This window comes from Dasypus novemcinctus, chromosome 15, assembly GCF_030445035.2.
Source record: "Dasypus novemcinctus isolate mDasNov1 chromosome 15, mDasNov1.1.hap2, whole genome shotgun sequence".
Taxonomy (NCBI): Eukaryota; Metazoa; Chordata; class Mammalia; order Cingulata; family Dasypodidae; genus Dasypus; species Dasypus novemcinctus.
In genome coordinates, this window is record NC_080687.1 from 36,512,081 (window position 1) to 36,537,560 (window position 25,480).

Below are 25,480 nucleotides of genomic sequence, written 5' to 3' on the forward strand. Positions count from 1 at the left end.
ATGGAGGAGAACATAATTTTACTAACGATCCTGCAAGAATGGGCGCACAATGGCTGGCACACCAAACAACAGGAAACACTGACATTTATGCCCTAAACCTAACATGCAGGTCCCTCCCCTGTTCCCCATTGATTGGGTACTTCAGGGGTTACAGCCTATCGGAGAGATCTAACTAACTTGCAGTTCCTGCTCTGATTTCCCGCTCCTGTGCTCTCTACACTCCAGCGGGCTGCGCTGGGATCAGCTCAGCTTTCTTTCCTGGCGCGCTTTTCAAATTTGGCACCGCTTTCACTACTGGCCTGCCCCCAGCACTCACCATTGGCCCTTCTCGCTTTGGCCCCGCCCTCACTCCTTACCATGCTTCCCCCTCGTTTTTGGCGCCACTTTTCAAATTCTTGGTGCGCCAAAGCCGCTAGAGCTCCTTTCCCCTCCCTCCTGGAATGATTGGCTCCGGCTTCCCATTTGTGAAAATGAAATTTAACTCTCTTCCACATTCAGTACTCTACTTCTAAGTGTATCAGTTTCTGTATTGGTTATCTGTAACTAACAAGCCAATCAAAAACGGGTGCCTTAAAACAGCAGGTTTACTGTTTCTCCTGATTCTGTAGATTGATTGGGCAGTTCTGTTGGCCTTTTCTGGGCTCTCACCTAGTGTCCGCAATCAGCCAGTGGCCGCAATCAGCCCGTGGCTCAGCTGAGGCTGGATAGTCTCAAGTACAGTACTGCTTGTAATTCTGCCCTGGATCCTGGTGTGTCATTGTAAGCCTGGGGTTTCCTAATCGCTCACGGGACATTTGTGGACCTGACCATCAGTTACTGGCAGACACTGAGCCCAGGCATTTGGGTATAAAGATGAGTAAGGCACGGCCCCTGAATTCTTCACTTTATAGTCTGACGAAGAGGTAGATGTTAAACAGGGGGAGACTATGGAAGTCTAGGCTAGTTCAGCAGATAGAACCACACATTCTGTTTGTACATATTGAGCTTGAGATGTTCAGGTAGAGAGAGGGGACATGTAGAAAGTAAATTGGACCAAGGAGTTAAAACTCAAAAGATGGGGTTGGAGTTAGCAATTTGAAAGTTGTACTTTATACGATAATTTAGAAGTTTTTCTCAAAGGTGATTATTCATCAGACTCCATTGGGGTTTTAAAAAATGTGATTATGAGCCTCCTTCCCTCTATGTACATCTGTGAGAATATGTGGGGATCTCTCTATTTTCAGAGTGTCCTAGACAATTCTAACCAGCTAAGTTTGGGAAATACTGCCCCGAGACACACAACTGTGACAACCCTGAGGAGAAGGTGTAGAGAAAGAATAGGAGGCCTAGTGTGGATCCTTGGGGAGTGCCCATGTTTAAGGGTCTGGCTTAGGTATGGGGTAGTGTCTGTGAGTGACGATTTGTAAGGAACCAGGGAATTTGGAAAAAGGCCAGTGGAGAGCTGGGTTCCTGGATGCCAAGGGCTCAAAAGTTACAGTGGGAATGGGTATCAAATGCACCACAGGGGAGATGCAGAAACTGCATCGTTGGTAACAGCAAAAAGCCCATCCAGGACTGTGAGAGGGCAGGAAGCAGACTGCAGCGGGTTGAAGAGTGAGTGGGGTCAGGTCTTGGCATGTCTAGATGATGTTCAGGGAAATTAAAAGGAATTTCAAAGGAAAGAGAAAGTAAAGGAAAAAGGGCCTTTTAAATTTTATTTTTACATTTTACTTAGTTAATGGAAGAAGGATCACATTGATAAGACAAGGGTAAAAGCTAGTAGGGAGGGATAAGGTGGAAAGGTGAAGAGGGATTATTGATGAAGTTACTCTGGAACAGGGAAGGATGAATTCAAGAGCCCAGCTTTTAGGCCTTGACGAAGACGAGGGTCACGTTCATCCTGGAGAGAAGGAAAAGGGGATGAAAACAGAAAAGTTTGTAGTTGGTGTAAATGGGCAGCAGCTACTTACCACCACATTTCCTTATACTTAAAAATGTGTTTTTCTTTCCTCCCCAATCCTTTACTCTTAGCCATTTGTGTTAGACATGAGGGTGAGGGTGCGTGCAGGCTGAGTGGGATGACACAGACACCCAGGATTCGCTGGGATTTTGGGGGGGTTGTTTGCAAAAATGACTTTGAAGGACACTTAATCTGGAGTACTTTACAGGTTTGAAAAGAATACCTTGACTCAGTACTATTAATAAGAGGATATTTTAGAAGTTTCTAGTAGCTTCAAGAAAAATCCTCATTTAGAAAAATTATCCGGGGTTGAGTGCTGAAACCTAGAGGTGTCCTGGACTGTCGTTTTCTTTCTTCGTTTTTTTTTTTTAAAGCCTGGGCTACACATTCAAGTTTTCTGAGTACTTTGGTGGCTAAAAGAAATTTGAAACATAGCTCCATGACAGAAAAAACGGTTTAGCAATTGCTCTGGGGGGAAGTACCCCTCTATTAATTATCCCATGGATTATTTAGTGCAGATACTTCATCTGACAGTGAAGGTAGGTAGCCTTTCAATACGATGGGTGTTTGTTTAGCTTTTTATGAGCCGAACAGATCATGGTTAGAAGTATAGTACTTAGACTTGGAAGTTTGTTAAATCATGATTGACAGAGGGCCCACTTCCAGCGTGCACAGAGCTGTAAGTGATGTGATCTCCATCGTGTCCTTTGTTTCCTGGTAACCAGGACACTCTTCTCATTGTGAATATATAATAGCATGTCCAGCTCACAGACCTTGCTTTGTTCATTTTTTAAAATATGGTTGTTGGGTTTTGTGGGCTTTTCTGCTGTTCAGTGGTGGTCCTGGGTCTCTGCTGGCACATTTTTGAGGTGGGATGTTTTCACAGTGTGTGTACTGCAGCTCAAGACCTCCATTTTGCCATAGAAATGGGCTGTTTTTCTAAAGTTCCATGTAAATCAGCTGTTTGGAACTCAGTGTATTTCACCTTGGAAAGCAAGTTAGTGGTTAGTGTCTGGTTAGTCCACAAACCCTAAACTGCTGAAATCCTATACACTGTGTTATGTGACCTACTAGCATTCACTGGTCAGTGGATTTCTCTTCTTCCTGTTCCTTTTATTCATACCTCTTTTTGTTCTCTTTCTTTACTTTTCAATCATTTTTTCCTTCTATTCCCTCCTCTTTTTCCATAATGTTTCAGTTTCTTTGAAAGATCAATAGACTTGTGACGGTTGGCTTGGTATTTTCTTCCTCACGTGAGATGTTTCTGAGGGAAGATGTGTTCAGTGTGGTTGGCTGCTCCTAGAGCCCGTTCTTGCCCAGTGGGGTTCCAGTGACTCTGGCTAGTGCTTCTTGGTGGGGTACAATTGGTATTTTGGGCTGAACAGTTCCTTAGTGCGATAGATTAGTATCCCTGACTCTCACTAAATGTCAGTATTGCCCTCAGTTTTTGTGACAAATACCTCCCACACGATTTTCAGATGTCCTCTGGGGCAAGATGACAGTTTGCTGCCCCTAGTGAGAACTCATCTGTTGCCACATTCCTCTCTACAGGCCAACCCTTAGGATGGGTGTTCTGAGTACCCACAGCTAGACTCTTGGAAACGTACACTGCATATGTGTTTTCAGCTATTGAGATCAGTTGATAAGGAAGCTTCTTAAGTGCATGACATTTACATGAAAAAAGAAAGGCTGCTTATTGTCTTCTGGCACCTGGGTAAAATGTTTTTGTTTAGGTGAAGGCAGTAGCTACAAATGAAGATGCATTTATTGGACTTTGAAATATAGACTGTTACAAAACAGCTATAGTTAGGGTATAAAAAATTTTGTTTCTCTTATATGTATGTAGCCAGTTAACCTATGTTTCTGTAAATACCAAATTGAATTTAGGAAACTGGGGTCAGGTGGGGAGAAAAGTGGGATCTTTGCTAGGTTCAGAGTGATTTCCCCCCCAATAAATCCATATATCTATTCTAAGAGGTTCAAGTAAATGTTTTGATTTTTACGTTAATTTTACAAAACCTGGAGCCTTTTCCATTTTTTATAATCTAGCAAGATACTTGTTCTTGTTTGCATACTTACTAATGCACCCATGTAGGCAAGACTTAGAAATCTTACATCCTGAATGTGAAGAACTCTGGTCACAACCAGCCTGATCCTTATATAAGGAAAACAGATTGGTCCTTGAGAGATTATGGTTTGTAATGTTATAAGTAAAATGACAAAAACAGTTATAACACTGTTTTGACATTTCCTCTTTTTTTCCTTCTCTCTTACAGAACCTAAAAGCAGATCCGGAAGAGCTTTTTACAAAACTCGAGAAAATTGGGAAGGGCTCATTTGGTGAGGTATTCAAAGGCATTGACAATCGGACTCAGAAAGTAGTTGCCATAAAAATCATTGATCTGGAAGAAGCTGAAGATGAAATAGAGGACATTCAACAAGAAATCACAGTGCTGAGTCAGTGTGACAGTCCATATGTAACCAAATATTATGGATCCTACCTGAAGGTATGGCTTAAAAATATAGATGCTGTTTTCCATTATGCATTCCTTAGCTGAGATGCCAGCAGTGCATGCAGAGACCTTTGCATTAAAAGAATCTGGCTTTGATAATTTTAACCTTCTTAAATGTCACCTATGAACATCTATTTTTGGTAAAAGTGTTTATTGAAACTCCTTTTCAAAACAAAGTATTTGAGTAGGGCTTGGTCATCAAAAATAGGTTTAATACATTATAGCAACCATTAATCACCTAATTATAGGATGGTTTATGTTTAGTAGTAACTCCTGATAACCTAAGAATATTAGTCATTTGATATTTTCAGTCATGTGGTTTAATGCTGTTTTAAAACTGCTGCTAAGTACTGATAAATACTGATTAGTTTGTCTGCACTTTTAAGAATGCTGAGTAAGTACATAATTACAGATTTACAACACTACAAATTTTCCTTGATCTCTATGCATTTATTTAAGCTTGAAAGGATAATATCAGAAATGGTTTTTCCTGCATGGAACTATTCTACCGATTTAGACATTGTAGAGTAATCATGTTTATAACTCCAAGCAAGGTTGAGACCATTCCTGTACTTCAAATACTTCAACATAAATGCTTATTCAAACTTAACTGCACTTAACAAATGTGTCTTTCAAAATGGAAATCTTTGGAAATCTTTAAAAGAATTGGTTGAAAAATTTGGAAATAATTTTTGTGGAAATCAAAGTTTGTAGGTATAAACAAATATTTTATGAAGGAGGTAACAATAAAGTTGGCTGCCTCATTTCCTGCATTTTTCCCCTGAATTCTCTGTTGTAGCTAGTCTGCTCTGATGTCAAAAAAGGGATATTAAATAGTTTTTGATTTTGCAGAAATGTCATAAGATAGAAGTGGAAGATGGAAATTGAGAACCATTGAATTACTAAAATGAATCTTTAAAGGAAATCAAAGCTGAATGGTAATCCTATCCTTCTCCCCACCCACCAAACATTTGAGCTGTGTATAAGGAATGGCGATATGTTACCAGATGCATGATTTCAAAGTGGAAAGAGTGACTTTGGGAGTCAGATGTGCTGGATGTGAATCTCCTCTGTCGTGCACTTTGATACCTTGAGAAAAACAGTTTTTTAAACTTCCCTGAACTTTACCTTTCATATTCATAAAGGGGAAGAAAAACAACAACATCATCATATACCTTTTTGGTATAAAGATTAAATGGAATTTTGTTATAAAGATTAAATGAAAAAAAACCAAAAAACAAAAAACAAAACCCTGGCATATAGTAGGTACGTAGAAAGGGTTCGTTTGTTTACTTGATGGATTGAATTTCATATCTCGTCTCTTACAATATCTTGAAATAAAAGACATAAACAATGAGATCAAAGGAAATCAGGACTGAAGAAAAGAGGGAGGAGTATATTAACAGTCAGGATTAATGCTGCGGTAGTTATACATCCAGTTTGGATCTTGACAGAGCAGAAAGGGAAAGCACCTTGTATTTGATCATTCTTAGGAGTGTGTGGGGGAACACATGTGGCTTCCATAGGTGAATGCAAAGGTCTTCATGATGTTAAATTCTATTAACAGTTTAAAAAACAACAACAGAAAAAGCACCTCATCTTGGACTCTACTGTGTTACTAATCCTCTATAAAATAATTTTCAAAAGGAGTTTTATAGTAAATTAGAGCTGGATTTTCATGTGGTACGCTGATGTTGTGTTTTGTATGAATTATGATACCTTTTGGCAAAGGAAATGTGGAAGAGCATCACAAACTTTTAGTCATTTATGCCAGCTAATATTTAACTATAGAAATTAAGGATCAGTGATTCAGAAGTATCTTTTTCAATCTTAGCTCCTCAGCAGAATTTTTACTACATGATGGAATAAATTCCTTTATTGTGGCCAAACATGGTGCTTATTTACTTTCATTGTACATATTTAGACATTCTACTTAGGGTGTCTCTTTCTTACCTGAGTCACCAATTCTGGAATATAGGTTCCAAGTTGATCTTAACCTTCACCTAGGGCTGCCCAGTGAATTTTAGTTAACATACAGGCTGCTGTAATAAATCTTACAAATTTGCAATAGAAGTTTATTTCTTGCTCACTGTAGCCCTGAACTGTGGACCATTTTCCTCTAAACATTGATTCAGGATCCCAGGCACCTTCCATCTTGTGACTCTTGGAATGTCCACACACAGCTGTGCTTGTCTGCACCAGATCAGCACGTGGGAAAAAATGGAAGACCATGTGTGGGAAGTTTCTCTGTGCCCAGAACTAGGCAAAGAACACATTATTTCTGCCCATACTTAGCACCTCTAGCTCAGGAGAGGCTGGGAAATGTCATCTGATTGTGTGCTTAATGGGAAGACAAAATGAGTTAGATGCACAGTATTAGCCAAAGGGATGCTGATGCAAAGTACCAGGAATCTGTTGGCATTTATAAAGGGTATTTATTTGGGGTAGAAGCTTACAGTTAACTAGGCCATAAAGTGTAAATTACTTCCCTCACCAAAGTCTTTTGCCACATATTGGAGCAAGATGGCTGCCGGCCTCTGCAAGGGTCCAGCTTCCCTTTTCCTCTAAGGCTCGGTGGTCCCAGCTTCTTCCAACTTCAGCTGTAGGTTGGGATAAGTCTTGTCTCTCTCCCAGGGCTTGTTTCTCTCCGGCCTCAGCTGCTTTGCTTTCTCCACAAGGCCAGCTGTAGACTCTCAGGTGAATGGCTCATCTCTCTTCCTGGGGCTTCTGCCCTGTCTAATGGAGCCTTCTCTCCTTCCTCACGTATCTGTTTTTCTGTATGTTTATTTTCCCAGGGCTCTAGCATTAAAACTCCAACTAACTCCTGTACGTTGTTGTTTTCTCTGTGAGTCCCCACCCACCAAGGGAGCAGGGACTCAGTGTCCTACTGACGTGGCCCGATCAAAGCCCTAATCATAATTAAATCAAGTAAAAGTGAAACCTCCCACAGACCAGTTTACAAACATAACCCAATATCTATTTTTGGAGTTCATAAATAATACCGAATTGCTACACACAGCTAGCCAGTCTTTTCCACAGCCTCTTACTTGTTAAAGAAAGTGGAGTAATTTATGAAATTTTCTCTACTGCCTGCCTTCGGGTAGGATGAAGCTTTTTTTATATTTTTATTTGAAGTCCTTCATATATTTTATTAGGCAGATTGTTCTTTAGGAAATGTAACTGCTGCAAGGCTGCCAGGAGTAATGCCTCTATTGTGAACAGTTGCCCTCAATTTCTTTAATCATGTAAAAGATGATTCTGTAATATTTGGCTAAAAAACATATAATGGAGCGGCATATAACACTGGGTATATAACATATAACACTGGGCTACCTGCTGTGTAGCCCGGTGGTTGAGTGTCTGCTTCCCATGTATGAGATCCTGGCTTCAATCCCTGGTACCTTCTAAAACCCAACAGACAATCACAATGTAATGGGTTGCTTTGTTGAACTGTGGAAACTCTTACAGATGAGTCAAGACAAGAGTCCAGACCTGTGATTCTGCCTCTTCTCTCTTGTGTAATACAGTATTATGAAATTCCTTGGCTCAGACGAGGCTCCTCCATGATGACTCAGAGAATATCATTCCATCATCTGGGTAGCTTTATGAAGTTCGAATTAGTATAGTCTTCAGTGTCAAGTAAAATACAAATTAAATTGCCTTGGAAGACAAATGGCTTTTTGATACCAGGTTGAAAGTAGTTGGGCTTTGTGTGCTTTTCCTTCCCTTTCTAAAGCACTCCCTGTAGGCATTCTGAGCTAATATCCTTAGTTGTTTAATTGGTGATAGGAGAGAGGGTCTGAGGAGCTCATGCTCTTTTCAGGGACTTGTACAGAACAGGATTGGGCAAAGAGGAGCTTGTCAGAAACTAGTTTCTTCATTACTGGGTTAGCATTAGAAGGTTTCATAATTATGTTTTGGTTTCATTCATTTAGTCTAGAAAAGGATGTTAAAAAAATAGGTAATGAGTTTAAATACAGTTATTGTGACTGAGATCGGGAGGAGTTAATTTTGATCGTACTGTGAATCAAATCACAGAATTGCCTTGTAGCCTTTTTTTTCTCCCCAAAAGCTTAACAGTACAGCAATGAAAATTTGTGTATATTGATGAATCTGAGGCCTAGAAAGATCTTGAAGATTATCACATACCATAAAAGAACTTCATTTATTGTAGTTTAAAAGTGTTTAATTTTGGGGGAGTTAAAACACCAGCATATTTGACTAACCAGAAGTTTCCTTGTCCTGACAATTATACCACTGGAGTTTTCCACCACAAAAATACCATTCGTGAGGTCAAAATGAAACCATGGAGGAGGTGGGGCAGAGTGTGGAGGGGGGGGGATATTTGAGTGTGGTGTGTAGGAGAAGAGAGAGACGATTTTTATTTTAAAGACAGTACAGACAGTATCATAACAGAAGACAGTATGGTACAGTACAGGATTCTAAGCCTTATTTTCTTTTTAGGCTGCATTTACAAGTGCAACTCATTCTTCAGCAACATAAATCTTGTGGTTTGTTTTTTTTCAGCAGCCTATCAGTATCTCCATATCTCTACTTTGAGATTGTCTTATAGTCAGGATTTTGGTCTTAGATCCTAGTACAGACACTTTCCTGTCTGGGTGCTCTCTGAGCCACTCATTTCTTCAAGGGTAAAAGGCCAGTGAGTGCATTAATTTACAGGATTACTATAAAGATTAAGACCATGTATGTACAGTGCCTGGCATGTAGTAGGTTTTTAGTATAACTTAAAAATTTTTATTTTAATAAGGGAAAAGATATCTGTGCTAAGTGACTCAGAGTTCATGAGTCTTAAAAACATGTTGTTAGCAGTCCTAAAAATGAGATTTATTACTTTCTTTGAAATACACTCTCAAAGTGTTAGCCTGTTTAAAGCAAATTCAGGTACAAGGCAAAAAAACAATAACAAAAACCAAAAAGCTGTGTCTGTCAAACCTTTACTGTCCTAGTCATTTTTGTTGTAGAAACATGTTATGTAAAGAGTAATTGTTTAATTATGGATCCAGATCCCTGTCTTAAGAATAAGTTATGGGAAGCAGACTTGGTTTAGTGGATAGGGCGTCCGTCTACCACATGGGAGGTCCGTGGTTCAAACCCCAGGCCTCCTTGATCTGTGTGGAGCTGGCCCATGTGCAGTGCTGATGCTCGCAAGGAGTGCTGTGCCACGCAGGGGTGCCCCATGCGCAAGGAGTGCCCCCCGTAAGGAGAGCCGCCCAGCCTGAAAAGAAAGTGCAGCCTGCCCAGGAATGGCGCCGCACACACAAAATGCTGACACAACAAGATGACGCAGCAAAAAGAAACACGGATTTCCATGCCGCTGACAACAGCAGAAGCGGACAAAGAACACGCAGCAAATAGACACAGAGAACAGACAACTGGGGCTGGGGGAGGGAAGGGGAGAGAAATAAATTAAAAGAAAAAAAAAAGAATAAGTTACTTCTGTTCTTGGAACTCTTTAGTGTAGCTCTATCCATCGGATTCACCAGAAAACTAACATGGGAAAGTACCTTGATGAGTGTTTAAAAGGTAGGTGCTTTATGAAAGTACAAATTATTCTGGTGATAGGTTGATTGTATTGTATACGCTACAGATTTAGGGGAGTTTTTCAAAGTTATATTCTTTGGTTCTTTGGATTTCTTATTTGTCATTTCCCCCCCTTCCTTTCCCCAAAGGGAAAATAAGTAGTTTCTGAGTAAGAGAAAACTCAGTCGTTTCACTCTTAGGAAAATAAGTAAACAAGTGTTTATATGTCCCTGCCATCTCTGTGAGTGAGGCTGCTACCTAGGTTACTGCCTGTCCCCTGTCTTGGTTTATGTTTCTTGTCCCAGCTCCCTTCACTTTCATGTGCATCCTGGTGTGGATGATGGAATATAATCATATGCCTACTTTCCTTACTGCCAGGGGAAAAAAATCCTAAAACTGATTCCTCTTCCTTGTCTGCATTGTATTATAACTTCATGATATTCTTATTTTTCAAAAGAGAAGGCTAGCTAAATGATAATTAACATGTCTTAAGGCTCATGTCTAGATTTTTTCATTCAGACCTACCCCCTACCCCACCAGCTACTCCATGATAAATTATGCTCTTGTATTGACATCTACCATCATACCTATTTAGAAATTTAGATATTATTTAGTTTCTGAAAGCATTTTAGTTCAGGTATATGCCTGGCATATATAAGCTCTTCTATGCCTCAAAAATTATCAAAGCATACAGTTTTTTTCTCATTCGCTTCTTTTCCACTCAAAGACAAAGAGTCTACTTTGCTTTAGTCCCATCATTGAGAAAGAGAAATTAGGATACTATTTTAATATATATTTTAATTTTGGTGAAAAGAAATGGCAGTTGGCCAGATTAGGTTTGCCCATTCAGACTTCTAAGAAAGCACATTGGCTCCATAGAATGAGGGAAGTGTTTTCTCATTAATGTTACTGAGAACTAGAGTATCTGTTAGACCAGAATCTGCTTTATTACCTATAAACTTTAAGACTGTCTTCTAAGGCAGCTTGCTAATTGTTCTACAGTTTTGCACAGTGTCTACATATGTAACAAAAGAATAGACCTTGTCTTGATAGGCCATTGCGATAGGCCATTGCAAAGGCTCCCAGTCACAGACCCCCTCCCTAGTATTTCCTTTCTGTTATGGGTTAGGAAGGATGCTGTGGCAGAGACTTTTAGTTGATCATTGAGCTGATTATTGAGTCACTTATTCACATCTCACATCCTGTGTTGGCAGTTCTTCTGCATTGGGCTCCAAAACCCTCTCTGGCATTACTGGTATGGAGGACTGACCTTGTTCACAGTGACTAAACTGAAAACACGTTGAGACTAGCCTTTGTATTAAATTTGAGAAGGTATTTCCAGTTTGTTGAAAGCTTGATAATTTGGAGCTGGCAAGAAGAAATTACTTGTGGATAATTACTTGTGCATTTGGCTCTGTCAGGGTAGTTCAGAGGGTGTCTGAAAGAGGCGTTGGGTGACCTTTGGTTTTATGTATGCATCGTGGAATTGTTTTTCTCCTTTTGCTTGGGAGAGTGGCAGAGAAGCTGTGGGGAGGAAGGTAGGATTCTGGGTGGCTTGGACTGCAGTGTGGTGACCACTCTGTTCTTAATTTTTAAAAATGTATTATAATACTAAATATTTTTCAAATACTGGTTCCTCTTCAATCTTTTCCCTTTACATTTTGGGCCAGGTAGATTTGTGGGATGATGCAACTCCAGCTTGACTTGGAGTAGAGATTTTGGTATTGGGGAAGAGGTTTTAGCAAATTTGGTTTTGGAAAATATAAAGGAACTAGAAATGAGACCTAGTTAGAAAAGCGGGAAATTTTTTTGCCTTTTATCTGTTAACGTCTACTGTCTTTTCTAGTTACCCTGACCTTAGATCTAGAGCTTTGGAGACCTGTCTCTGGAGGTCTGGTTCTAGCTGTAAATTAAACCAGCAATGTGGTTACCTCATCTGCAAACTAAAGAGATTGGATACCCTAAAGTTTTCAGTCCCTGATTTGGTTTAGCTGGCCATTTAAAATATATTTCTTATGCACAGTCAGAGTAATTAGAAAAGCATGGCATGGAGAGGTTGAGTGACTTATTTTTTCCCTAATATCACAGAGGATTGGTAGTGGCGCTATGACTTAGGGCCAAAGGAGGTTCCTTGAGATCTACTGTTTACTTCCTTACACCAAACCCCTGGTCTGCCAAACATTTCTTCCCCATTCTCCTTAATTGCCCTTCTCTAATGGGCTGTTTTCTCTTCTATAGAGGATATTTCAGTTGTTTTTTCTGTAGTTTAGCTCATTTTACACGAGCTAAACCACTAATTCTTGAGGAAGGCATGCTGTTAACAGTACCACACACTGGGTGGCTTAAATTCATTGTCTCTCAGTTGTGGAGACTAGAAGTGAGTCAAGGTATGGGCAAGGCAGTGCTTCCTCCCAAGTCTGTAGGGTTCTGGTGGTGGCTTGCTGGCAATCCATGGTACTTTTTGACTTTGGGTGTTACTTAATCTCTGCCCCTGTCACATGATCTTCTTTTCTCTATGTTCATATTTCCTCTTCTCGTAAGTACACCAGTCATACTGGATTGGAACACACTGTAATCCGGTTTGGCCTCATCGTAACTGGTAATATCTTCAAAGGTCCTGTTTCCAAATGGAGTCACATTCATGGGACTGGGGGTTAGAACTTGAAAACACCTTTTACGGGGGACACAATTCAGTCCATAGCAAGTGCCTTTCCATTGCTTATTTAGGCACCCTCTCTCTTCCATTAGGTAGATAATTTGATTACCTGAAGGGTGTGAGCCAGTACTGTGAAGGGGACCTCAGCCTTAGTTGTATGTTGGAATCACCAGGGGAGCTTAAAAACTGATGCTTGGGTTCCACCCAGATCTTGATTTAGTTGGGTCCTAGATCTTGGGACTTCTAAAAGCCCCCTGGGTGATTCTAATGTGCAGTCAAGGTTGAAAGCTGCTGATCTGTAGGATCACCTTGAGAGGAAGGGCATCAGCAGAGATCGACAGACAGAAAGTAGCTATCACTTAATGCTTTCAGTGTTAGGGAAAGCAACTCAGAAGCGGTAAGCAGTAAGAATGTGTATTCCCTGACGTGGCAGGAATTCCAAAAGAGAGGTGGGTATTGCACAGTCGGTAGTCACCAGTGTTGTTGAGGGTCCAGTTTCCTTCTTTCTTTCCATTTTGCATTTCTCAGGGTCTTGGCTTTGCTACTGGGCAGATAAAGGACTTTGTTTTTGTTTTAGTTTTTAATGCGCAGGAAACCTTTCTCAGAAACCTCCCAGACCCACACCTCCTCAGTGTTTCACTAGCCAGCAGTAAGTCACATCACATGCTGTTGCCTCATCCAGCTCTTGGCTGGGGGAATAAGCCCACTTAATTGCTTCCACCTAACAGGATTTAGTCTTGGAGCTGAGAATAGGGTTAGCTTCTTCTGAATCACAAATCAGGGTAAGGAAGAAGGGCAGGTGCCTGTCACAAGGTGTTCTTCCAGTGGTTCTCAACCCTGATGGCTCACCATTTATTAAGTATCTTCTCTTTCTCAGCACTGTCTTGAGGAATCTGGTATCTGCTCACACGTCAGTAGTCCCTTTGCATTTGGCTACCGAGAGCCCACTGGACACTTGAGCAAGTTAGCATTATAGTAAGTGGATCTGTAGGCTGGCCATTTCACACTTACCTTGAATCTGAGGATATTAGGTATAATCTTCGAAAGATCACATTGTCCTAGTATTTAATTTGAATACCTTATTTCTTGGGGTAGTTCAACAAGAGAAATTTGTGCCTAGCATGTGGGTGTAGCAAATCTTCAATGCTTAGATTATGTTTACTTTGCTAATATGTGTTGAATGAATGAATTTCAGTTTGTTCCAGTAGCCGTGGCTCACAGTGATATATCTCCAGAAGCCTAGCTGACATCTAAAAGAGCATCTCCTGCCTGGCTGGGAAATTGCATGCCCCAACAATAATGAGGGGCTGCGTCTCTTGGCATAGCTAGGTGTCACCCGAGCCCCGCATAGTATCTCCTTGTCCTTCTTGCTCCCTCTCTGTTGCTGGTGCCCAGTCTCCTGTGTCCTGGAACCTTGTCATGCAGCCTTGTTCTCGCCTGTGGATGGTTTGTATGGTTGCCTTCCCGGCATGCCACCCGCCATGGCAACATCTATCTCTGCTTTCCTTCTCTTAAAGGCATTCCAGTTACTTATTAGGAAACTCGCTTTCTGCAGAGCTATATCCTTCCTGACGACTTATGTTTATTTCCTCTTCACTCTTACTACATTTGTAATAACACTGCTCTTTTGATTGACAGTTAAGGCCCTTCCTGGTCACTTCAAGAGGGGAGATCTTTTCTTTGAAAAGCTAAACGTTTTCTTGGTATATTTAAGAGTCCTTTTGTCAATGTTGTCATGGTTCATCTTTAAAAGAATACATTAATTTGTAGATCACTTTTTTCTTTCTTCCTCTTTGTGTATCTAGAATTTGTTTGAAAGAAATATTTAAAACACAGAAATATTCTGTTACAAAACTAGTTACAACTTTGTTATTTTCTTCCTTTCATTGTATGCTTAGTGCAGAGGTAACTGTAAAGATAGAGTATTATGATTTCGGTACTCACCTTATTGCAGTGGCAAGGATCATGTATCTTGAAATATTTCTTTGTCTGAAGAAAAAGAGAACTTTTAAAAAAGGAAATGGCAAGATGATATAAAATGGAACATATACAGATAGTTTTGCTAGCTGTGCAACTATTTAAGAAGTATTGACATTTTGGCATTGGGTGATAATAGTTTACTGCAGAATGAATTGCTAAAAATAACTAATATAACCTGTTAAGTAGGTGAAGTACTCAACTTAGTTTACTCAATTTCATTACTTTTGGTTGACTTTGTATGAGATTGGCTTTCTGATTATAAGCTTCAATTGGACCTGACGACTTTTCCCTGTCATTATAAATGGAATCAGTGGTGATAGGTCAGTGGCAGGGTTGACCAGTACGTAGAGTAGCTAATTGCCTACATTTTGCTTTTGTATATAAGCTTTTCTCTTGTTTACAACCAAGACTGATACAGAGTAGTATATAAATTTTGAAGTCATTATGGATCACATTTAAAGAAGTGTGATGGGGTGGAGTTTGGCTTGTGCTGAAGTGTTTGGTATAAAAGATTGGTTCTTTAAAAGTACCGATGGATTTACGGCTCTTCTTTGAGAAGTGAAATAACTTAGGTTCATATCCTACACTGGGGTGTGGCAATGAAGACTTCCTGCCTTGCTCTCCTTTGCTTTCAACCAAGTGGATCTTTGCTCCTGGATGCTTTTCTTTTCGAAAATTCACATCCATTCAGAAGCTTATAGACTTGTCCTTAGAAGAAAGGGGGCATAATTATGCCAAATGCAAAACCACAATGATTTCTTTGATTGCAGGGACCTTTGGGCCAGCTTGCAGTAAGAACTTGCCTTTAGAAGATCCTTTGGTCCCATCATTGTCTCCCTCTCCTCAAAGGGATGGCAGCCCATTGGACAGTGGGCACACGACTCTGGCATCGACAGACTTCCAAGGAGGTAAGCTCCTCTGTCAGTGCTGCCCAGACAGACGTGCTGCCTTCCTCATGGGTCCTGAGCCTGCCTCTATCCATACCGCACGCAGGCTTGGTCAGGAGAACTTGAAGCTGCTCTCTTGATCCCAGCCAAGGCCAGGGTCCTGCAACCTACGGTAACAGCCCTTATTCCTGAGCTCAGAATGTGAGTTGAGTGAAAGTAAACTATGGCAGCTTTCTTAACCTGAGGATAGGAATTCCCATGACATAGTGGTCTTGAACTCATGGATAATTCTTTCTGGCTTTGTGCCTGTACTCCACAGCAGGTTGGGGTTAATTCTGGGTACTTTGAGCTGTTGTTGCCATTTGGGGACAAATTGCAAAGAGTCCATTTCCCTTCTTGTTTGTATTAGGGAAAAACATGGCCAGGGTAACTGATAATCCTGTTAATTGCTATAGTGCTAACCTCTGCCTGGGTTTGGTGCTGGCCTATGCAGGCTCTGCTTTCTAGAACGCATTGCTACAAATCTTGGTCTAGGGAAGGCAAGTGGACCAGAAATCTGCTATTTCCCTAGAACAGTATGTGATCCCTGGCAAAGCTGTAGACTAGAAAATGGACTATAACCTTAGAAGAGCTTGATTGTTGTTGACAGGAGATTCTGCTTTCTCCTGCTCTTAATTCTTAAAGGAATAAGACTCAGAATTAATCATTAGTGTTTCCTAGTGACTTTTTGTATTTGTTGTTGCTGTTGTTGTTTGTCTTTAAGACCTTAAATTGCAGGGTTGAAAGAGGAGAAATTTGAACTTAAATCTTTGGGGAAATATGCTAGGTATGAACTTTTAAAAAAATCTTTAGAAGTCTTAAGTATCCTGCCAAGAGAAATTGATTTTAACCCAAGTACAATCTTTTAGACTTTCTTAATAGATTTCATGTTCCCCCTTTTGACAAATGACCGGGAGAATAAATGTGCTGTAATTGTAGGTTTATTAAGTCACAGTGGGTTTTTCAAGGGTGTGTGCTCTTTAGACTGTAAGATAACGCTGTTCATAGTGGCTACAGTTTTGGCTGGCTCTTGGCTCTGGTCGGTGGGATTCATTGCAGTTTAGTGAGGAAAAGTGAGGAAAAGTCGTGCACCCTACTGTGAAGATTTCCTGTATGACAATGTGTATGCTTTTTTAAAAAGGGAAAGAAAACCTTCAGTGTTACCTTCTTTGTTTTTCTAACCCTTTAAAATGATCTTTGTGACTCTTTCGAAGATATCCTTTTTAAGCGCATAGTCACACTTAAATTTGGTGCTCTGTCAGGCCCAGACTAGTGTTGTACCATGCATCTATCAGGAAGATTGTCTCTTCCCCCTTCCTTGTTCTTTTACTTTTCATGCCCCCATATTTTACCTACTTTCTAAGAAGAACATTAAGCCACCTGTAATCCCTTGCTCTTTCTTTGATGGACTGTATGAACAAAGCAGCAACCGCTTTAATAAAAGGTAGCAATACAGTGAACTTTCATGTGATAGGTTATGAAATCAAGCTTATTAAATGAAGTTCATTCTGGGCACTTGTTTAATAATGTACCAAGTTTAGTATAACTTTTGCTGGTTTTAATCAAGTTTCTGCCTACATTTCATTTTCTGGAAATGAACATTAGTCCACTGGAGTTGCTGTCAACAAGAGCAGCGCCTTAGCCTCTTACTGTCTTCCTTCTTCACTGAACAGACATTAACTGTGTCCCTTCACCCTCGTTACTGACGTACTGCAAGCGTGCGGAGTTGTGTCCATCTTTAACCTGTTTTTAAAAAACACTGCTTTGATGAACGAGGACCTTTTGTTGAAAACTGTATTTATTTGGCAGTTGGGATCAGGACTGGAGCTCCTAAGGCATGTTTAACTCATTCCTAGTTACACCATACTGAAAAAGAAATACATGGAAAATATTTCTAGTATGTTCAATATCTATTATGTTGAAATGCCTTAATTACCTGGGATTTGAAATTTCCTTCCTCACAGGTAACCCTCTCAGGTATTTGTTTTTTTATAAATTGTTAATTAAATTTCAAGTATATGAAGAAAATATTTGGGTTTTCCAGTGCCAGCCAGCCTTTCCTTCAGTAACCTCCTTTGACTGTGAAATATTTTTTGTGTTTGGGTCTGGAGGTTTGTTATGCACTAGCTTTAATCTTCCTTGATCTGAAACTGACTTGCCAGGGCTCCAGGACCTGCCTCAGGTGTCATCGCTTTCTCTTGCTGCCATCACTCATTGGTTCATGTATTTATAAACACCTGCTGCTCTGCCTCTGGCAGGTAATGCAGACTTGAGCACAACAGGCACGGGCCCTGCACTCAGAACTTCTTTGGTCTAGTGAGAGAAAGAGACAAATAAGTAGGCAGTTTCAGTCCTGAGTAAGTGTTAATGATGGTCAGAAGACAGAGATGTGTTTGAGGAGCACAGGAGAGGATAGCTATCCAGGACAGGAGCAGGAGGGGGAGGTTAGGACAGAGTGAGATGGAGGCCATAGTTTCTTGGATCAGTGTTTCTTGGGGTTTCTCCAACCAGGCCCCTGGGAGAGCAGGGGCACCAGCTCCAAGAAAAGACCCTTTAGAGTAGCTTAGGGGACTGGCAGAAGCCTGGGCCACAGTACCAGGGACAGAGGGCAAGGAGTTGGGGGAGACTTAAGAGGGGAGATCAAGGAAACTTTTGATAAAGACACTGAACTAAAAGAATGACAAGGGAAAGCCAACCAGAACCTTGGGGCCGTCGCAGTGAGTGGTCATTTGGGTGAACTGCTTATTCTGTTTCTCATACCACAGGGATTGTACATGATGAATGTTGTTCAGTGTTAGAGTAGTTCTATGCATGTACCCAGTCACTGCAGATAGTGTGGCTATCTGCTCCTCAACAAAATTTCACTTGAAAAATCCATCTCCTGAATGTTTGACGGAGTGGGTTGCAGTTGCTTTGCAGCCCCCACTTCTCTCCCTACCTTCCTCTCTTGGCTCTTCCCAGTACTGGTCCCCCTCCCTTCCATCCCTTGCCGACTGAGGAAGAGGAGATGCGATCATTCATTGCAAGACCTTTTAGAAACCAAGGTTTGTAGGGAACATGAGGGAGCGTGCAGGTTGTGTGTTGCTTTCCATTCGTGGTTGCTCTGCTCCTGGCACACCATCTCATGGATTCTAAACTGAGGCTTTGCAAGCGGACTCTACTTTGGTTCCTGAAAACTCATCTGTTTTTTAGTCACTTTGGTTAATTAGAGATTCAGGAGTTTCAAACCACACGTAAGTGTGAACAATGTGATATAAATATTGTTGGAACCCTCTGTTGTGGTTTCATTTTCTTTTTTCTCATTTTCACTTAAAAGTTTAAGCAGCAACTTGAATGACTGAATTGGTTCTAGAAAGACAGTGTATTGGCTGGTCTGATAGCTATGCATACTTATATGTGATAAGAAAAGTTTTGAGCACTTGGCATTGAGGTGTGTAACTTTGTCTAGATGTGTAATTTTAAAAATGTGCACAGTTCTTTTAACTCTCTACTATGAAATTTGCCATTAATATCCCTTGCTCTGTATTTCATTAAGTTGGACCTTCCAAACATTGGTCTGCATGCTGAATCTAATCGTTATCCAGAGGCAAATAATTGGGCTCATATATTGGGGCTGGAAGTTGGGGAGGGAAAGAGACGGGGTAGAGTTGGGGGAGGGGCTGCATAAAGGGTTTCAGACTAGTGGGCACCAGCCAGCTGATAGTGTTCAGTAGGACGGTTTGAGCTCAGGCCGTACTTCTGAAGGAGTCCTGTTCTTGATGGTATTAATAGGTGCCACCTGATGAATAAATGGGAACGTGCTGGGTTCAGCAGATTTTTTGTATGCTATCTGCAGAGGTTTTGAGACTCTCTGAGGAGGGGGTTTAATAAGGACCCCCTACTCCCCTTTTTTCTTTCTCTTTTTAATGGCAAAATTCAATTATATACAAAGTATGAAGTGCGTGGAGGCTCCCTCTTTTGAGGCCCACTTGGCAAATGGGGCCTTAGGTTACATCAAAGCATGATTGTTAACTTGGTATCTCCCGATTTGAATTTAAGTTAGCACTAAGCAATAACTTTTTGCAGGTCTCCTGCTCTTATACTGTTATTTCTTACAATTTTTGTGTTTTTAAACTAGCTGAAATGACAAAGGACCATTAAGCATTAAATAAAAATGGCTATTACTGATGTAGTGTGTTGTTTTAAATAGTTTTATTTTTCACCAGATTGTTTTTCTGAGTGATACTGTGGGATTTGAGGGGAAGTTTGTTCTGTTCCTTAGGAAACACAGAATAATGGTAGCCCAAAAAAAAAAAATCCCCGTAGGTGACACCCACATTAGATTAAAATGTTAATGAATAGAAATTAGTGCTGGATTTGAGGGTGCTCTTGTTAAACTGTGTTATATAACCTCAAGTCTCTTTTGTCTCGATTTTTCTTGAAATCCAATCTAAAAGATATTTCTAATATTTCCTTGGGTATAATGCACTTTTCATTTATTGACATTTTACCCTTTTAAAACGTTGAATACATTTTTAATATATAGCCCAAAGGGGTTGTGGGATGGTGGGGAGTAAAATTGAAAGCACCACATTAGGAGCGTCAGAGCCATGTTTTGCTTTTTTTTTATTCCCCCTCACCCCCACCCCCAGTTGTATGCTCTCTGTATCCATTCACTGTGTGTTCGTGTTCACTGTGTGTTCGTGTTGCATTCTTGGTGGCACCAAGAATCTGTGTCTTTTTGTCCCATCATCTTGCTGAGTCAGCTCTGTGTGTGTGTGTGTGTGTGGGGGGGGGGGCATTCTTGGGCAGGCTGTACTTTCTTTCGCGCTGGGCGGCTCTCCTTGCAGGGCGTACTCCTTGCGCGTGGGGTGGGGCTCCCCTACGCGGGGGAAATCCCTGCGTGGCATGGCGCTCCTTGTGCACAGCAGCACAGCATATAGGCCAGCTTACCACATGGTCCAGGAGGCCCTGGGTTCAAACCCTGGACCTCCTATATGGTAGGTGGACACTCTAACAGTTGAGCCACATCCACTTCCCAGATCCATGTATTTAATTGTTTGCTAGACGGCTCCCTTAAATGTCCAACAGGAACTTCACGCTCAACATGTCCAAAATGGTGAATGTGCTAGATCAGATGTGCTAGATCTCAGTGAATCAGGGGTTCCCGTTTCTAAGGGATTGATTGGAAGGTGACTTGTTGCATGCAGAAGTATGCTCCAGGAACACATGTGGGCTTTAAAAACTGCAGAGTCCCCGTCTCCACTACTGACCTGGAATCTGAACTAGAACCTTGGGGATGACCTGGCTGTGTTTAAGCTGATCTAAATTCTTGGGCTCAAGGACTCCCCTGTATCCCCCAGTCTCTTTAGGCTACACATTGAAGATACACTAGAAATGTGTTCAATGCTTTGTAAGGATAAAATGTCAAGAACAGTAAGACCTTTATTGAAGCTGTTTTAGGAGATCCATGTTGAAGGCCAGCAACTAGGTTCGATTCCCAGTACCTTCTAAAAACAAACAAATGAAAAAACTAGCTCTCATTGGGGAGTGGATGTAGCTCAGTGGTTGAATGCCTTTTTCCCATGTATGAGGTCCTGGATTCAATCTCTGGTACCTCCTTTTTTTTTTTTTTTTTTAATTTAATTTTATTTAAAAAAAAAACAAGGGCTTGCTTCTCCCTGGGGCTTGACTTGACTTCCCTGCCCTGTGCTGTAGTGTCTGTTTTAGTAGGGTAGGGGGAAATCTGGAATATTTTGCTTTTAGAAATGTTGCATCTAACATGGTTATTTACTAATTTAAGTATATTAAAACTTGGACGGGAGGATGGAATGTGGGCCAGGAAATGATATTTGTCCATTTTATGGTCTGTTTTCTGATTCCTTCGGGTTGTTTTTTTAGATTTTGGCTGTTTTTTCCCCCCAACGTAATTGATTTCAGAGTTACCTCTGAAAATCTGTCCTATTTCCATGCTGCTTATTTATGTTTTCACTATTTGTTGGCTTCAGTTAATCTATTATACTCTAAAGAAAATGGGTTTGGATTTATGATTTCATTTAAGTGATAAGACATAATAAGTAGAGTCTCTGAAAAACGGAAATTCATGTAGATTTTTATAAACACAATCAGATGCACAGCTCTTGAAAATTTCCTTTCAGTGGTAATTTTCCCAGATGTTTTAAAGTTGGGTTTTTTATGTGATGGAGGGGGAAGGCAGGATGTTCTGCAAGAACAGTTGAACTCTGGGGGTCTTGTGTGGGCCATTAGCAGAGGAGACCACTGCTGCTGGCCGAGGGCAGAGCACATTTTGGGGACACGGAGGGTTTTAGGGACACCAAGTTGCTTTAGTTACCGATTCTGGTTGCACAAGAACTGACAACACTGGAGAGATATTTCCCCCTAATGCTTCTCACACCCTCCATTTGATGAGGTAGTGCAGTTGGAGTTGACTTCTTTTTTTCATGAGAATTCCCTTTTTCTCTATGTGACTTAAATTAGGACTTTAACAGTTCTCTTCCACTTTTGTTGCCTCTTCAAGGCTTGGAAATCATATTTGTTTGTTGCAAACTTGGAAATGTTTTTGGGAGCACGATCCTGCCTCTTGGCTATTGGATTTGTTATTTCCCCAGATTATTGGCTGCTCATCTGCTTAAATCATTCAGCCAAATGGGCTCTGGTCCCACAGTAGAACAACTCCCTTTCTCTTCCACGTACATCCATATAGTAGCAGCCGCTCCTCCAGGCTTCCTTTGCCTTTTGTAAGTCATCTGCGGCATCCCCCAATTGGGCTGGAACAGCTGCCGCTGCTGGGAAAGGGAGAAGCACATCTGTTTTCTCTGAGAGTGAATTTTAGTATGTGAGTATCTGTCCTCGTGTTTCTGGGAAAAATAGAAATGGTGCATTCAGCTAGTGGTTTAAGATTCCAGTGTGACAGTGGGGTAAAGGCAAGAGCTATTTACTGTTCTTTTGGATGGACTCAACAAATCAGCAAGTACATCTTGTTTTAAAATCACAAGGGAATAAGTTTCATTTCGCAGTCAATTATGGGGAAAAATTGTAGGCTCAGTGCCAAAGATAATATTAAAGATCTGCTTCAAAATGTTTCTGAGGATGGGGACTGTGGGTTGCATTTTCTCTCTTGAACACACTGTCCTTGTGTAATTGAAGAAAGTCCCCGAAGACGTTTGGCAGCTCTATTTTATGTTTTTCTATCCAAAAAATAGAATGGAATTAAAATTTCAATTAGGCTAAATATTTTACTTTGCCAAAAAGAGTTCAACTCTGTTTTCTGGCTAATGGTACCTATAATTTAAAGTAAGAATTGCATTTAGAGTTCTTTTGTCTCAACAGACACATTCTGTATATTTAAACCTCTGTCTGGAATATCCAAGCACAGCTAAACTATTCAGGTATTAATAGTTAATTATGCCATATGCTTTCTTTAAAATTTCTTTTTCTGAGTACATTTCTAAAATAAGGTATAAGAGATCACAAATCTTAGCTAATGTGTTGAGGGGCTGCTTGGTGTATGTAATTACAGAGAAGACTTGTTCTCTCTGATGTAAAAAAAGTTGTCTTTCTCCTTCAGTAGTTCACACAGCACGGCCTGACTCTTCAGGCAGTTGGGTAAATAGACATCTGCTTCAAAATAAGAAAAATGTACTGCTAGTAGCATGCCCTTTTATTGAGTCCTGTCTGGTAGTAACAAGAAGTTGTCATGAACGTTGCTGACTGAACATGGTTTGCTAGGTGCTAGACAGAGCAGTTAGACTGTCTGCTCTCTAGGCGTCTTTAATTCTGCGGAGCGGATTTTTATACGCGGTGACAGGGTCTTCCTCACTGAGGAAGAAACAGAGCTGGAGGTTGGTGGCTCACGTTGTCGTGGATAGATATGGCAGTAAGGAGCAAGTGTCTCCTCACCGCACCGCGGGGCGTGCACCCTCTGAGCCTCAGGGTTACCTTAGCGACAGTGCCCTTGAATCTACATCTCTGAGCCAGTGTAGCTTGACTGTTTTCAGTAACTCACCATTAACAGATGTTCATTCTAGAATAAAATTTTGCAGTAAAGACAGTGTAGGAAGGAAGAGAACCAGAAGGTTCAAATACATGAAAAATTTCCCTCAGGACAGTCTTTTAAAGATTCTCTTTTCTCTGGAAACTGTTTTAACTTTAGGTTAAATTCCAAGCATGGCAATAGAAGTGTGAATATGAATTTGCCACCCGAACATTTGAAATACAGCATTTGTTATTTGTGAATCTGCCAGTTCTGTAAATTGTCTTATAATAGTATTAAAGTCACCACTTATGTTTGCAAAATATAATAAAGTCTTTGTTCCGTCCCAGTTATACTCACCTTCTTACTTGGTCTTGTGTGTTCTTTTTGAATTGGGTCTTTTTATTTTATTTTTGTCTTTATTTTTTTAATGTTACATTAAAAAAATATGAGGTCCCCATATACCCCCCACTCCCCTCACCCCACTCCTCCCCCCATAACAACAACCTCCTCCATCATCATGAGACATTCATTGCATTTGGTGAATACATCTCTGAGCACCGCTGCACCTCATGGTGAATTGTGCACACCATAGCCCACACTCGCCCACAGTCCACACAGTGGGCTATGGGAGGACATACAATGTCCGGTAACTGTCCCTGCAGCACCACCCAGGACAACTCCAAGTCCCAAAAACACCCCCACCACATCACATCTCTTCCTCCCACTCCCTACCCCCAGCAGCCACCACGGCCACTTTCTCCACACCAATGCCACATTTTCTTCGATTACTAATCACAGTAGTTCATGACCCTGGATTGGGTCTTTATCAAAGAATTAATACTTAGTCCTCCTTTACTTTTTTGGTTTTATGATTTTTATGATCTTTCTATGTGTTGTATATTAATCATTACAATTTTTGTTTAGCAGAAGGATAATCACTTAATTTTTAGAAATAATTCACTTTTACAGAAAGAGCATTTTATAGGTGTCCTAGTTAGATTACGGTATAGAACTTGTTCGACCTTGCAGTTTATAATCATTTACTCTGATGTTTGCTTTTTTAACAAGGGTAGATAGATATACAGGAGAAAAGAAAAATCACTCCTCTTTGGTGTCTCAGGGCACTTCATTCATGCTTCATTATTTCTTTCCTTTTTCCTCTTTTTAGGTTAATTGTGAATTGAATAAACATCTTTAAATTTCTCTAGAGGGCAAAGTATTTTTACTTATCTTAGTATCCGTTGGCATTTAGTACAGAAATTTTCCATTAATGGATGTACTGTGTTAAATTTATGTTGATGGAAAAGAGAAATATCTTAGTAAACATGCAAGTATAATTACTCAAAAACCTCTTACTCCCCAAATCCTAAGGCAGCCCCCTCCAAAAGAGACAGCAGCAAACTTAAACCCCAAGAATTGCATTTTAAGGAATGTGTAGTGTTCTTTCCAATTTACTATTTTGCTTTAGGGCAAGGATTCTTAAACTTGGCATAATGGAGTAGGCATGTCAGTTCTCTCAAATTATATGCAAACATTTTTTTTATTTTGGTGTGCTTTATAGGAAGACAGGTTAAGTAGTTTGTTTCTCAAAGGGAATGGTGAAATAGTTGACAGTTTTATCAGTCTTCTTCCTCGCAGGGATCCTTGAGAAATTACTTAAGAGTCTATGAATTTTTGTTATAGTGGCTCTTGTTTAGGCTTCTGGCTTAATGTCAGATTGTCAGGATCTTGAGTGCCAGATTTTTTTTCCTTCCTTGCTATGTGACCAGGAATCCTAATTTGTAAAATGGGAAAACACTGATTATCTCAGTAAGTAGTCATTAGAGGTTTGCAATACTTAACTACCTCAGTTTCCCCTAATATGCATTGGGAAAAAGGTAAACCCTCTCTCCCCCTTTGTCTGAAGGCATGGAACTTTTCCACAGGTTAAACAAAGAATCCCTGTAGAGA

At 40.5% G+C, this 25,480-nt stretch overlaps 1 protein-coding gene across 2 annotated transcripts in view; it reads left to right on the forward strand.

Annotated features, from left to right (window-relative positions):
- Positions 1-25,480, forward strand: part of STK24 (serine/threonine kinase 24) — a 147,634-nt gene that overhangs the window by 65,246 nt on the left and 56,908 nt on the right. The window contains exons 1-2 of one of the 2 annotated variants that reach the window (XM_058276489.2): positions 4,351-4,446; positions 15,400-15,537. In XM_058276489.2, the coding sequence (XP_058132472.1) occupies positions 15,481-15,537 (57 nt within the window). In that variant the 5' untranslated portion in view covers positions 4,351-4,446; positions 15,400-15,480. Of the gene's footprint in view, positions 1-4,215; positions 4,447-15,399; positions 15,538-25,480 lie in introns of those variants that run through there. The other variant, XM_058276488.2, reaches the window with a different exon arrangement.